Raw genomic sequence first — 14,676 nt, 5'->3', positions numbered from 1 at the left:
GCCTTAGAAAAGAGTAGATACACCTTAATTTTCTTACATCTTAAAACAATTAGAATTTCAGTTAGAGTTACATCAGCTAGAGGTGCTTTTCTCTTGTCATATGTGGGGAATGAACAACTGAATTGGTGTTTTTGAACGTTAATACATTTTCTGTGGTTTTCATGTCGTAAGCAGGCAGCTTGTGTTTGGACTTCAGCAGTTTTTCTGTCTGTACTGTTTTTAAAATGTTTTAGGTATCCGGTTATAGTATCTAACTTGATCTTTGAGTATCCAGAATATTCTAAAAGTAGAAGCTTTAAAAAGAACTATGGGAGTCCCCTCCTGCCTCAGTAAAACCTGGCAGTAAACTGTTCTTTAATATTTATTTGGTGTTAATTTTTTTTTTACTGTGATAGCTAAAGCATGAAGTATAGTATTTCAGTGCAAATTCTTGATGGTTATTTTAAAAAGCAGAAAGTCTCATGTTTCAGCATTTAGTATTTTAATGTTCCCTCTTGAAAAGTAAAGAGGAAAACAGAAGGTACATAATCCAGCATAGTCCTCTGTGTAAATAGGTGAAGTCATAAATAATATGCACATGAGCATCCCACATATTTATGATATAAATAGATTGAAATAGGGTATATGTTTTTTTAAATAACCAGGTTATTCTTCTGAAGTCTTGTTACTACAGAAGAATGGATAAGAGAGCCTGAGATTTTAGAGGTCTTCAATTTCAGTTTTTCCCTATTCAAAATGTTTTTTTTACCTTGCTTTTAAGAGTATTTGTGTTTAAGAGGGGGAGGAATACATTGGTTTCCTCCTTTCCACTTGGATAGTTCATTATTTAATATTTAGTAAAACCAAAGAAAATATAATTTCCATAACTGGGAATATATTTCTTTAAAGATTAATTCAGCATTTCTTTTAGTAGCACAGTTTGTGATGTCATCTTAATTTATTAACTAAGAAGCTTTTTCTTTTAGGTCGGATGATATTACTAATTCTCTGATTTTAGGGCATTGTGGTATAATATGGGCTTTAGAATTAGAAAACCCAGCAGTTTAAACATCAGCTGCTTACTAGTCTTGTGATGATACAAGTGAGCTTATTTAATTTCTCTACCAAGGAGTTGCTATTAAATATTATTATATTTCTATTAAATATTGCTATAATACTGCTATTATATTGCTATTAAATATATTAAATATACTTTTCCTCTCTACTCACTCATTTTCTTTCTGTTTGGTAGAAGGGGCCGCTGCTGCTTATGACAGCATGGCAGCACTAGAGAGAAAGTGGCCAGCAGTGGGTTTGTTGTATTTGTTTTTTTCTCTACTTTCCAATATTTATTATATCAGTTTTCTTCTGGTGTGGAGGGAACACTGTAATTTATTCCTTATATTAGCACTGTAGCTATTTTATAACTAAGATACTTTATAATCAAATATGATAATATTTGCTTTAGCAATATTAATTCTCCTGAACCAGTCCTTTTGTTAAAACATTTTTCGGGACACCTGGGTGGCTCAGTCATTTAAGCATCTGACTTCGGCTCAGGTCATGATATCACAGTTCATCAATTCGAACCCCATATTGGGCTCTGTGCTAACAGCTCAGAGCCTGGAGCCTACAGCCTGCTTCTGAGTCTGTGTCGCCCTCCCTGTCTCTCCACCTTTCTCCTGCTCACGCTATGTCTCTCTCCCTCTCTCAAAAATAAATAAATCTTAAAAAAAATTTTAAAAAGACATTTTTCATTGCTTTGTATTTTACTTTCAGGTCAAGAAAATACTTTTTTTTTTTCCATGGGTAGCAAATATCCAGCCAAGTAGATGAATCGGTTTTTCCACCTCCCCACACCATTTCTGTACAGCCTCAGATTTTCTGCTGACAATGAAAGTTATGTATTTGTTGAATTTAGAAGTGGTAGACTTCTTGGTTGTTGATCATAAATATGATTCTGTTCACAGGATTGTAATACCATGTACTTGGTTTTAAAATGAGTATTGAACCTATAAAATGTTTAGCTTGCAAATAAGGGTCATGTGGTAAAGGAGGTCCCCTGATGAAAACTGAATATCAAATGGTCTATATCACACTTTTAGAGCAAGTATTCTTAAAACTGTTTTCCTAATGTTTTGGCCAGAAGCTTAAAAAAAAAAAAGGAACAAGCATTAAAAGAAGGAATTTGTTACCTGAGAAAACTTTCTTCTTCAGTGTTTATTTTATGGGTGTTTTATTATTTTTAAAAAGTTATTTAAAGATTGATACTTTATTAATGGGAGCATAATAGTTTTACCTGTGTCATAAAAGTATCTTCTGAAATCTTTGTGGCATTGAGATTAAGAGGTGAGTTTTTAGTGTAAGTTTTAATGTTCAAGAATTATTCTTTCCTAAAAGAGTTTCTTAAAAACATGTTAATTTTAATATTAGGTACTTAAATTGATCCCTGTAGTTTTACACATATAGCACTTGGTATACATATTTTAGTATGTATACATATACATTAGTTACTAGTTTGCTGCACTTATTAGCCTGATAAAAACAAGATGTTGGAAGTACAAATAATACATACGTGGGCTACCATGATGCTTATTTGCTGATGAAAGTTAAAAGGTTGCTAATGATGATACTGTACTTGATTTCTATTTTTAATGGCATTTAAAAGTTTCTCCTTGGTTAAAGTTCATGGGAGGAAATTTGGAAAATACAGGAAAGTATAAAGAAAAAAATACTGTTATTTAAAACCATTACTTTGAGTGTTGTGTCTCTGCCTCTTGCTGCCTGTTTTCCTGTTAGTGAGACTCTCTCTAAGTGTGGATGTATGTGTGCATGCATAGAATAAAATACAAATTTAAAGGTCTAAGAGAAAATACTGCTAAATATTTTCCTGATCTCAGAGTGAATGAAGGCTTTATATAGTAAGTTTAAAACAAAAAGAAGAAAACATGAAAAATACGACTTTTTTTTTTTTTAAAGGAGGTAAAATTAAAAGGACAAGCTGGGAAAAAATACTTTCTACTGCATCAATCTGTTTCAGTTTCCTTATTCCTTTGCTGGTAGTTAGAACTGAATTGTACCTAAGCTTTACCTTTTCTCTTGGTATGTAGTTTTGTTTTAACAAAGCATATTCTTGAACTTTTGACAGGAAAATATATCAATAAGAACTATTCAAATGTTTTCTTGTCAGTTATTTTACTGATTATTCTTAATGCAGATTAGAAGAAGCATTGGCCATCTATAAGTAAAAGTCCCATGTTAGCTCACTTTCAACCAATCTTGCCTCTAAAACCTGTTCCCAAACTGTTACTAAGTAAAATAATTTGGTATTCTATCAGTAGTGACCAGTGCAATAAACAGAAAATGAGGAATAAAGAACAGAGCCAAGTGAACACTAATAATTTACAAATTGAATAGTCAGCCCTTGAATAATTGAACATTGGCCATGTGAATACAGTCACAGAAGTATGTGTACAGAAGTTGAGGGGAGTAACTTTTAGTCTTTGGCATTAAAGATCCAATGAGTGAGTGGTGCTGGGTTGTCGAGGGTTAAGTACTCTCACTGGATCTCCCTTAGTCCTGTCCTGCCTGTTAGGGTGTTGTGAGGGGCAAATGTGAAAGCATGAAAAGGACTGTAGATGCAGTGAAGTCTTACTGATAACAAACAATAATGAGTGTGGTTCAATACTGCTTTAAGGTAAAATCTTCAGAACATGAGCAGATTCTTAATATTCTTCACTTTTTGGTTATTTCATGGTAATTTCCTAGAATTTTACTTGCAGAACACATCCTAGACCTTTGTCTGAATTTGGTGCTTTAAAAAACTGTTGAGAGAGCCCCCTCTAGTGTCTGAATTATCCATTCTTAAAACATTTTTGTCAATCATAGGAAGTTTTAAGAATTAAACTAGCTATTTTTTCCTTTCACATCTGGATGTAATTTCTTTTTAACTTTTTTTTTTTTTTTGGTGGGGGTTGGGAAGAGGTTATTTTCCTTTTTAAAAAAGGTCACTGGAATTATGGGTAGGGTGTGGATTGAGGGCAACTGAAAACATGGGAAAGGAAGGATCAAAATGCCATTTCTACCTTTTTAGAAATAGTTATTTTTAAATGACCTGGAGTAAGGCCAAACTATACAGTAGTGTGTTGTTTTGTTTTAGTTTACATTTGTTTCTGAATTAGGTGCAGCTTAAAAATACTTTATTTTGGAATTCTTTATAGCCAGCGGATCTCATCTTCAGAGTTCTTTGCAGTTTCTGAAAGCAACAGTTTCACTGGAAAAATGGCTTTAAAATAGAGCCATTCTCTTCATGGAAGTGTTCTAACTTTATTATTTTTTGTTATTGTTGCCATATTTTGTGGATGTACTTTGTGTACTTTGTAACTATATTGTAAGTGTGTTTTAATGGTAAGTTGTCATTTTATATAGTTCCCATTGTTTTTCAACCAAGGAAATAAGGAGATTCTTAAATTATTGGCTGTCTGCCACCTCTTCCTGTAAACACACAGCACTCAAACACACAGGCCTTCAGCTAAGAATCTTGCGAAGGGTTAGAGAAACAGGACCTTTCTCATTTGACCCATGGGCTTTTGTAGCTTGAACAAGGAAAGTAGTGTTCTGAAAGCTACAGCATTTATGAAGGCTCTAGTAAAAATATTTCATGTGCATGGACTAGAGATTAACTCCTTTCATCTTGTTCTCTTGAAATTAAACAATGCAAACAGATTTTAAGTGCATTCTTGCTAATGAAATGCTTGGGTGAATTATAATCCTAATTGCTATTGTTCATTCCCACAGCTGCATGTTGACACTTATAACTGCCTAAGCCACGCATTCTTCAGCCAGTAGGATAAACAAAAGCATTTTGAAATCCATCATTTTGTGGCATCTTAAATTGCAAATCTGTCATTGACTGCCTTGATTTTATTTTGTTTCCATTGTTGAAAAAAATTGGAAAAAATGTTACTCCTTTGTATCTATACATAAAATTATTGTCAAGAGGATCATTACTGGGTTTTTAGGAAAATTCATTCATTAATCGTCTCAGTTGGTAAAGGAGGCATTGGAAACTATGTCCCAGGGAAACAATTTATACTTATGTTATCAAACTAGTTGATACTTTAGGAGGCAGCTTTCGCCAAGATTTGAAAGAAAGTGATAGGATTTCACTGTCCTTCCTTAGTAGAACAGTATTCTGGATGTAAATCTAGAAGCCAAATTTATTCTGTGATTTGGCGTTATATATGTGTAATGGTCCCTTTCAAATTTTACCCCAAACCATTTATTAGTCTTTTTTTTTTTTTAAGTAAAGGAAGAGAAAGGTTTTCAATGAATTTGAAATTTGTATTTCTTTATATTTGAGAAACAGATTTGAATACAAATTATATCCATACCTTCCTTCCTTTAAAAAATAGAACTTTCTGATAACTGAAAAACCATACAGCAAGAGTGAGATGTATGGAAGTCATAGTTACCAAATTCTGATTTTTCTGTATTTCTAAGGCTTGATTTTAAGTGAAAGATTTGAATGGTCGTACTCATAGGCATCTGTTACAATAATTGCTCAGTAATAATTGGAGTTTTAGATATCAAATGGATACTACTATATATAGTTTGTCACTTTTTCACAGTATTTCTCAGAATGTCATTGAATTCTTAAATCCATATGAGTATGTAAATTCTATTTTAATAACCAAACATTTTGCTATCTTTTATCTTAAGGGACTCTTTTCAAAGTCCTTTCTTATAAAAATATTAAGTAATATTTTTATTACTCCTAATAGGTGTTTATTATCTTTCTTAATAATAATGACAGCTGGCCTGTATTGAGCAATTTCTGTGTGTCAGGCACTATGCTACTAATAGATTTCATTTGAGATGCCACCCTTTTAGGTAGTATTCTTTCTTACTCCCATTTTGCATTTGAGGAAACTAAAATTAAGATAATTAGAATAATTTTGCTAAAAGTCACAAAGTAACTGAAGTCAGATCTTTCTGATTCCTAGAACCCATGTTCTTCATCACTGTTGAAGTCTTAAGTGAAAGTTAAATGTTATACAGACTCCTGATGGAATATTATGTAGCCATCAAGAGTGAGGGTTATGGTGACTAGTGACACGGAAAACCTATATGATGTAATAAGTGAAAAGAGACCAAGGGATTACAGTTTAAATGTTCATAGTGATTCTAAACATTTTTAATGTTACCTTTGGCTTGTCATTGCTTCTTGAAAATGCAATATAAATAATGTTTAGCTCTTCTGTAATTTTGCTGATTAATTTACAGAAATTCTGTAAGGAAACAAGAGTGCATGTAAACTAGATCTGGTTAGGAAACAGACAACTTAGTTTTATAATAGACTCTATCTAGTGTGTTCAATTTCCTTTTTAATTTGACCCAAAGCCATTTTTTTGCTGGACTTAGGCCAGCTCTAATGTAATCAGTCTCTCATCTGTTTTCTGGAAGGCTAAATGGAATAGTAAAATTTTCTTAAATATAACTTAAATGTGCTATATAGTACTCTCGAAGTAGCTTATGCACAAAAGATGTTTTCTTTCCCACCCTGTAGAGGTATCTCATTAGGACACCCAGTAGTGTCATTATTAAGTTTTCATGTGTTTCTCAGTTTTGATGCTAATCTTTGTGTGTGTGCGTGCGTTTTTTTCCTCTGCAGCACCAATGTGGTTATGAATTATTCAGAGATCGAGTCTAAGGTTCGAGAAGCAACGAATGACGATCCTTGGGGACCTTCTGGGCAACTCATGGGAGAGATTGCCAAGTAAGTGATAATTTGACTCAGCAGTGCAGAAAGAATCCAACTATCTTTACATAGAAATATGAAATTTGCTTTCAGTTTTAAACAGTTTAGCTGCCAGACAGAAATTCTGTATAATCATTCAGATATTAGTGGAGGAAGTTCTACACACAGTCCATTTCCCCTTAAAAATTAGCTCAAAAAAGTAAAACTATTTTTCAGTGAAGTTTAGAGACTTACGTAGCTTATCATAGAATTTTGACAAATGTGTATAAAATAACTTGAAATAAAGTTAGGAAAATTTTTTTTTGATGAGCGTCTCGACCAGTATGCTGATAAATAAAGGGCTTGTAAAATATGATATTAATTAGTGGGGCTTACACACGTGCTAGATATTACACAGACCATGAGAAAAATATTTTTATGGAAGCATATCTAAATGTTTTGAATTAAGCTTATATTTTTTAAGCTTTTTGGCAAAGCACAGTAACTTAGAACAAGCATGCCATCTACTGTCAAAATTAATGTATTGCAGAGTCTTGAGGAAAATTATTCTTTTTTCAGGGCTACATTTATGTATGAACAATTTCCCGAACTTATGAACATGCTTTGGTCACGAATGTTAAAAGACAACAAAAAAAATTGGAGAAGAGTTTATAAGGTATGGGCATCAGTTTTTATTATTTGACATGTTGGAAACAAATGCTTGAAATTTTAATGTATACATACATAAGTGGTTATGAAGAACATTAAATCCCAGAATAGAATATTCTTACACAGATGGAAGAAGTAGATTTGCTACTTGCGTTCTGTTTTCTCGTCACCATAAACAGCTATTCTGAACCTAAAATGTTTAAAATTAATATAAATAGTACTTCTAAATATTTTAATATTATTAACATTTTTCTTAAAATATATTTGTGCATATCAAAGTAATGAATCTGCAGTTGGATGCATAGTGTATGAGCGATTAAAACGAAAACCACAGTCTAGTATGTTTTCTCATCTCTACATAAAAATTTGCTTAATTTATAATAGTATTAACACCACCACACCAAAAACGTTACTTTAAAACATAGTTAGAGATTCTAAAACATACTAAAATTCTAACATTTTAAATTCCCAAATATGTACTTTTTTACCAGATTCTTTTTATTTAGTTCTGATTTCATCATATAACGTAGAATTCTAAAACAAGGTAGTCCTGTTTTCCAAACCCACCGTATTTTCTTGCTATCGGAGTAAGTTTTTCTATGCTTTCAAAATGGCATATAATATTTATATTTGGAACTTTGAAAGCATCATTTTAGCTTTCAGGATTGAAGAGCAGTCCTGTATTTATTTCTGTGGTTTTGATGTTGTTTCTGAAAACATTCACTGTCAGTCCCTCGGCTTGTATAATATTTGTGATGAAATAGTATTTCTTTATGTGAGGTTTGTTCCAAGCAAAGGTAAGTTCAAAATGCATTAATTCAGTGGTTTTTAGTATATTCACAAAGATGTACGTCAGTCACCACTACTTAATACCAGAATGTTTTCATCACCTCGAAAAGAAATCCCTTAAATGTTTGTTTTTTCTCTCTTATTTGTTGGCTGCAAGGTTTTGAAACAAAAGTCACATCCTTCCAAATTCAATTTTATATGCAGAAAACACTATGGGATCATATAATTACCAAATAATTGCTCTGTTTAAACCGATGTTTCTAACAATTTACAGTTCCATACTGCCCAAATGAAAAGTGAAAACCGAGCCAGCTTTCTAAAAGCTTAACGTTCTTTTGTATCATACATTCAGGTCTTTTTTAACATCAGAACTATTTTTTTTTAATCTTTTGACACATGGTGTCCAATGGACAGTTTATAATTACTTACTATGCTTGGTTATAAGAGGAATTTCAAATTGATAATATAAGTTATACTATGTATTTAAAGTCCAGTATAAGGTAAAGAGACTCTCTCTGCCTCTCCCCTACCCCCACAAAGATTATTTATTTGCTAATGTTGGAATTATTTTTTTTAAACACTTACCAGAGCTCTACCAGAATTTATTTTGTTAAATCATTTGGTGCCTTGTATTTTTACAGTCATTGCTGCTTCTAGCTTACCTCATAAGGAATGGATCAGAGCGTGTGGTTACGAGTGCCAGAGAACACATTTATGATTTGCGATCCCTGGAAAATTACCACTTTGTAGGTGAGCAATAGAAAAACCTTATAAGCAAATTAAAACAGTAGTTGGAGTTGTCAGTCACCTGAACCAGCTTAGAAGCTTCTCCGCTCTAATTAGAATGTGACTATTGCTGGTTGTGTGACGAGTGCAGAATCCAAGACGTGGGGCCCTAGAGTATTAATTAGTGAAGACAAGAACTTGCAGAAAAGACTGGCTAATAACAACAGAACCAACACAACATGAGTGTTCGGGTTTATATTAAAATATGCACTGGAGACTGGTCCCCTGTGGTGTCCATAAAGGAATAGCTTTAATCATATGGGAAGAAAAGGTTAGAGCTCCAAAACACACACATCTGTTTGAAGCTGGGGTTTTTTTTTCCCTCCCACCAAATAATATTTACTGTGCAAAGGCAGCAGGGCCAGAGTGTGTTTTGAATGTGAACGAGGATACAGAATAAACCACATTTCATTTTGTAGTGTACCCCAGTTGAAAGCACTTTAAAAATTCAGTTTTTCAGCTACACTAAATCCTGGTAATTAGTGTTTCCAAACTTGTATTGGGGACACCAAAGCATTTCGGTGCATTGTAGTCATTAAAATGGTAAAGTGGATTTTTTTGTTGTTGTTGTTAAAATACTATAGGAAAAGAAAACATTTATGGATATAAGTCTTTTTCGTATAGTCATCATTAGTAATGCTTTTTAGTAGATTTTTCATTGATCTTGCATGGCACCAATATCTGTGGTCCTTGTTAATTCATCTTTATTTGCTCTTACAAGCCAGAATTGAATTTCAAGACTTAGAATTTGCTGATGAGAAAATGACAAAATTTAGTAGCATTATTTGTCTTTTTTTTTTAATTTTAAATATTAAAGTTGGTTTTTTATATTGAAATTTTCATGTCTGTTTTTTGTGTTAAAGGGCTTGATTGACTGAATTCTTAAGGTTTTGTTTCTCCCTTACCATCCTCACAGATGAGCATGGCAAGGATCAAGGTATAAATATTCGCCAGAAGGTGAAAGAATTGGTTGAATTTGCCCAGGATGACGACAGGCTTCGTGAGGAGCGAAAGAAAGCAAAGAAGAACAAAGACAAATATGTTGGGGTTTCCTCAGACAGTGTTGGAGGATTCAGATACAGTGAGTATCAAAGACAGACTGACACCTAAGCATCAGTCTAGCTTCCTGGGTGTATTTTAAGAATCACTGAAATACGAAAGAACAAAGTACCATTTTTTTTTCTAGAAATAGAATGCTAAAGTATATGAAGTACTCATTTTGGCTCCTATTAATATGGATATTAGGAGTCATCTTTTCTGTTTATATGATTTGAACCATTAATTGTTAATTAAGTGACTATGAACTTTGAGTTGACAGAGAATAAAATGTATATGCCCTCCCGTCTTGGAATTAATATTTAAAAGAAAAAAAAAGATTTCTCTACCTCACCATTTAGAACATAAAAATATAAAGTTTGATAGAGAGCTTCATCTTCCCAGTTCGAAACTAAATTAGCTCTATTTAGGGCCAAAAATAGGTAAGCTTCCTATAAGTTAGTCCTGCCTCAGTCTCTTCCTATAATTAATTTGACGTAGAAAAAAGGTGACCGGTAATACTGTCAGTTTTTCACCTAGGCCTATCACTCTTTTGTTTCTCACACATTTAAGAACATTGTCGCTCATGTGTATTTTTAATGTAATAATATAGTTTCCCTAAAACAGATCATTAGGTACTTGAAACAGGCACAGAAAATAACTCTCTGTTACAGACATGTCCCTTTGGACTCATTCTGTCTTCTCTAAGCTCTGACCGTCCCCTGGTCATTTTGTGTATACACAGACAGGCTAGTGTTATGTGTACTTAGCTACATATGGGGGCTCCCCAGTTCCCCCAACCCATATCTGAGGTTGTTTATATTTGGATTATACTGGGATCTCAGAACTCCTGCATTGGAACCGTGTAAAGATTTTCTATTTCTTACCTTGTGATTATTACAAAATAATATCTTCACCCTTTTGCTTCTTTGCTTCCTTGCTCTCAAAGAAAAAATACTGTATGTACTTAATTAACTATTAAAGGATGCTTTTAACAGGAAAATTTCTTTCTTTTATGTCTAAGCATCACATAAAAGTCAGTTCTTGAATTAAGCAAAAATGTTTCTCTTAAACAATGTTAAATATGTTTTGGAGTTTTTATTTGTTTAGGGGAGTAAGAAGTTTTTGGATTATTTGCCTACGTAGTTATTTTATTCTTTAGCTTTTTTAAAGTAGCTAGAGCAATTTAATGTGTTTTTGAAAAGAAATTGCTATTTGCAGCTCATTTTCTCATTCCGATTGCTTGTAACCCTCTTTTTACCAGCACAATATGTAATTAGATAAATTTAGAAAATTGAATAAGTTCTCAGACTCAGTCACTGTGAACTAATTGCAGCATCTGCATTAGAGAGTTGAACATCCTGTGTATTTGCATCACATTCTTGTAAAATTAGTTTTAATGTTATATATATTATTCAAAGACTTAACTGACCAACGTTAACTATTTTATGTCTTTTCATTCTGACCTTAGATGGTGCCTTGCCAGTAAACCAGTATTTTTGGTATTCATTCAGCAGGATGTCCATCACACTAATCAGTTTAGTTTCGTCTACTGTACTTTTTACTACAAATTTGTCTTTTCAGAGTCTTATCATGCTTTTATTGAAATGTACATTCACATTATTGGAAAACTACTCATTTTTATAAAGCCATCTGGTTAAAATTTTGTCATGTTCTCTTTAAGTTGGTGGTCACTTTCAAGTCTAGTAGACATATTTTGAAATCTTCCTACAGAAAATTTTGGCTTTGTAGTTTTCGCAGGCATTTCTGCAAAATGGTTTTGTTCAATCTCCAAAGGGCTTTTTGCCACCAGAATTTGTTCACCAAAGGTCAACACAAAGGCTCAGGCACCTTTTGATTATTTTGTTACTTTTCATTGCACTTTCTCCTTTCTCTCCAGCCTGTCTTAATTTTCATTGTTTTCTTATTTTTGACCTCATGTGATTTTTCTATACCTTCTACTCTTGTCTTTTTAGTTGTGTTTGGGCACAGAAATGGAGAGGTTCTATTTGGTGCTTACAGTTTTTCTCCATGTGTTAGGTCCCTATGGTCAAGGACTAAAACAAATCTTGACATTTTGGGATCTTTGTTTACTGCCATGATCTATTCTTTTTATTCTCAAATTCACACAGAGTCTTCCCAGGTTTTGCCAGTCCCAGCATATGTTTGGACTTGATGTTTGAATAGATCATCACTGTTCTGAACTGCGTGAGCATATTTCATGATTCTTGTCTGTGTACTTTCAGATAGTTAGAATATCCTTTTCTCTTTACAGTAATTAAAAGATGCTTTCATATGCTATGAAATCCATTGAGTTATTTTTCTAGTATGACATTAAAGATCGACAGTTATTTTCAGCATATTTACAGCATATGGGACATGTAGCATTCAGAGTGGTGTCTCTTAGAGTTGGTATTTTTCAAGAGACTATTGCTGTTCAATACTTTTTCTGATAATTGAAGAACCATTAAGAGACAGGAATGAAATACAATGTCTTATGTGACTTTTGTAAAAACAAAAAGATTTCCATTTCTCTTTGGCTTATATAGCCTGTGTTGGTTTTTGTGTTTTCCTCTACTCTTTTAAGAACTTCCTGATGTGCTGTGCTGTGCATTAAGGTTGTGTAAGTTTTCATAAACAAAAGCTTTTGAATCTGCATTCCTGCCACTTAATGACTGGCACTACATGCTGTGCCTTGCTGTAATTGTGTTGATTCAGCACTGTGGGAGCTTTCTGTTTTCCTTTGAAAACTATTTTATTATGAGGAAAAGCTTCAGAAATAAGGACTATAGACACCTTTTGAATTTAATGCCCTTAGAGTTGCCTTTCCTTTTAATGCTTTATATAGGTGAAAGATATGATCCTGAACCCAAATCAAAATGGGATGAAGAGTGGGATAAAAACAAGAGTGCTTTTCCATTCAGTGATAAATTAGGTGAACTGAGTGATAAAATTGGAAGCACAATTGATGACACCATCAGCAAGTTCCGGAGGAAAGATAGAGAAGACTCTCCAGAAAGATGCAGGTAGTAACACTTTGTCTCCTGGGTCTCTTGGAAAGGGTGCTAAATTTATGTAGCTGGGTTTTTGTTTATCTGAAGTTTAGTTGTTGTTGTTTTTTTTTCTCTTAAAAGATTTTAGTTTTTAGAGCAGTTTTAGGTTCACAGAAAAATTGTACACGAAGTAACAGGGTTGCCATGTTAACCTCCCATGTTGCACACGCACATACACACACACACACAATTTCTCTTGTTATTAACATCTTGTATTAGTGTGGTACATTTATCATAACAGTTGAAAACCAATATTGATATACTGTTATTAACTAAAATCTATTGTTTGCGTTAGGCTTCACTGTGGTGTGTAGTTCAGAAATGCATTATATCCGCCATTATTGAACCGTACAAGCCTAGTTTCACTGCCCTAAAAATGCCCTGTGTAGAAACACGGAATGATTTGTGAATTTGCATGTCATTCCTGCATCGGGACCATGATAATCTTCTCTGCATTGTTTCAGTTTTACATTTGCTGCTGATGCAAGCACTGTGCAACTGTTTTTCAGATGCTAGGTCAAACGTTTGTAATTAGTATCAATACACTGTCTGTATTGTTGTCTGTGTCCATTTATTTCTAAAGTTGATCACATTTTCTGTATGTTTTTCTTCAGGCTATTTATTGAATTTTTTTTTCCCCAGTGAAAGCTTTCACAGCTTATTTTGCATTTGGGCATCAGATGACCCAGCCATCTAAGTTATTGCTGAGAGATAGTGAAGCATATTAAGTTTAAACAAAAGTTCAAGTGTTTGAAATATAACTCTGTGACATTTTATTAGGACTCCATGCCAGTGTATACAGGAAAAAAATCTAAATGATTTTTTAAGCTAAAATGTTTTTCGAGTCAGATCTGTATTAGGGTATTTGTATTTAGTTTTATGTAGAACAATATTTGGAACTTTTCAACATTCACTTTTTGGTTTTTGTTTTTGAGGGAAATGAGGGCTGCATTTCACTATATAAAAGTGAAAAAGGTAATATATATAGCATTTCATTTGTAAAGCAATTTTTACTAGTTCTTTGTCATTTGTGCCTTACAGTATTTCTGTTAGATAGGCTAGATCAAGAACTTTACCTTTATTTTTTAGAAGTAAAACCTGAAGCCTAATCAGACTATGGAACTTGCCTTAAGTAAGTTTGTGATGGAACTGTTTGTTCAAGTGATTACCTGTAACTAAATACCATCTTTTTTTTTCCCTTAAAAAAAAAAAAAAATCTTACCAGTTCAGATTTAGGGGTCATTAAAAAGAAGTAAGTATAAAAGCATAATTTTGAAACAGTTTTGAAATACGTAGTGTCTTTGGTATGTTTATATATTAAATCTCTGAAATGCCTCTTTTTCAAGACTGTTTCTGGAATATGATCTTTGAAGAGCCAGAATTTACTTTTAGTACTTTAAGTATATCCATTTTACAACTACATTTCTGGCTCTGTTATACTGAAGAGTATGCATATAATAGTAAATACTAAACTTGGAAAGCTGTGTCTATTTAAGTATTCTGTGGATATTCTACTTTTTTCTCTCATTAATGTTCTTGTGGCCTCTGTATTTACATTTTTAGCTTGGTTTAGAAAACATAGTGGCCATATATTCAGTTGCTGTTTCCTAAAGAGATGTGGAGATC

At 33.0% G+C, this 14,676-nt stretch overlaps 1 protein-coding gene and 1 non-coding gene across 3 annotated transcripts in view; one reads left to right on the top strand and one right to left on the bottom strand.

The window, feature by feature from the left end:
- Positions 1-14,676, top strand: part of CLINT1 (clathrin interactor 1) — a 59,006-nt gene that overhangs the window by 24,135 nt on the left and 20,195 nt on the right. For both annotated transcript variants that reach the window (XM_058721671.1, XM_058721661.1), the window contains exons 2-6: positions 6,653-6,757; positions 7,298-7,394; positions 8,818-8,926; positions 9,879-10,043; positions 12,846-13,023. In XM_058721671.1, the coding sequence (XP_058577654.1) occupies positions 6,653-6,757; positions 7,298-7,394; positions 8,818-8,926; positions 9,879-10,043; positions 12,846-13,023 (654 nt within the window). The remainder of the gene's footprint in view (positions 1-6,652; positions 6,758-7,297; positions 7,395-8,817; positions 8,927-9,878; positions 10,044-12,845; positions 13,024-14,676) is intronic.
- Positions 13,438-13,541, bottom strand: LOC131489741 (U6 spliceosomal RNA). Its single transcript, XR_009250709.1, has one exon. It is a non-coding gene; the product is annotated as a U6 spliceosomal RNA (small nuclear RNA).

This window comes from Neofelis nebulosa, chromosome 1 (assembly GCF_028018385.1).
Source record: "Neofelis nebulosa isolate mNeoNeb1 chromosome 1, mNeoNeb1.pri, whole genome shotgun sequence".
NCBI classification, from domain to species: Eukaryota; Metazoa; Chordata; class Mammalia; order Carnivora; family Felidae; genus Neofelis; species Neofelis nebulosa.
Note: the sequence above shows the minus strand (reverse complement) of the source record. Positions and strands in the feature narration are given on the sequence as shown.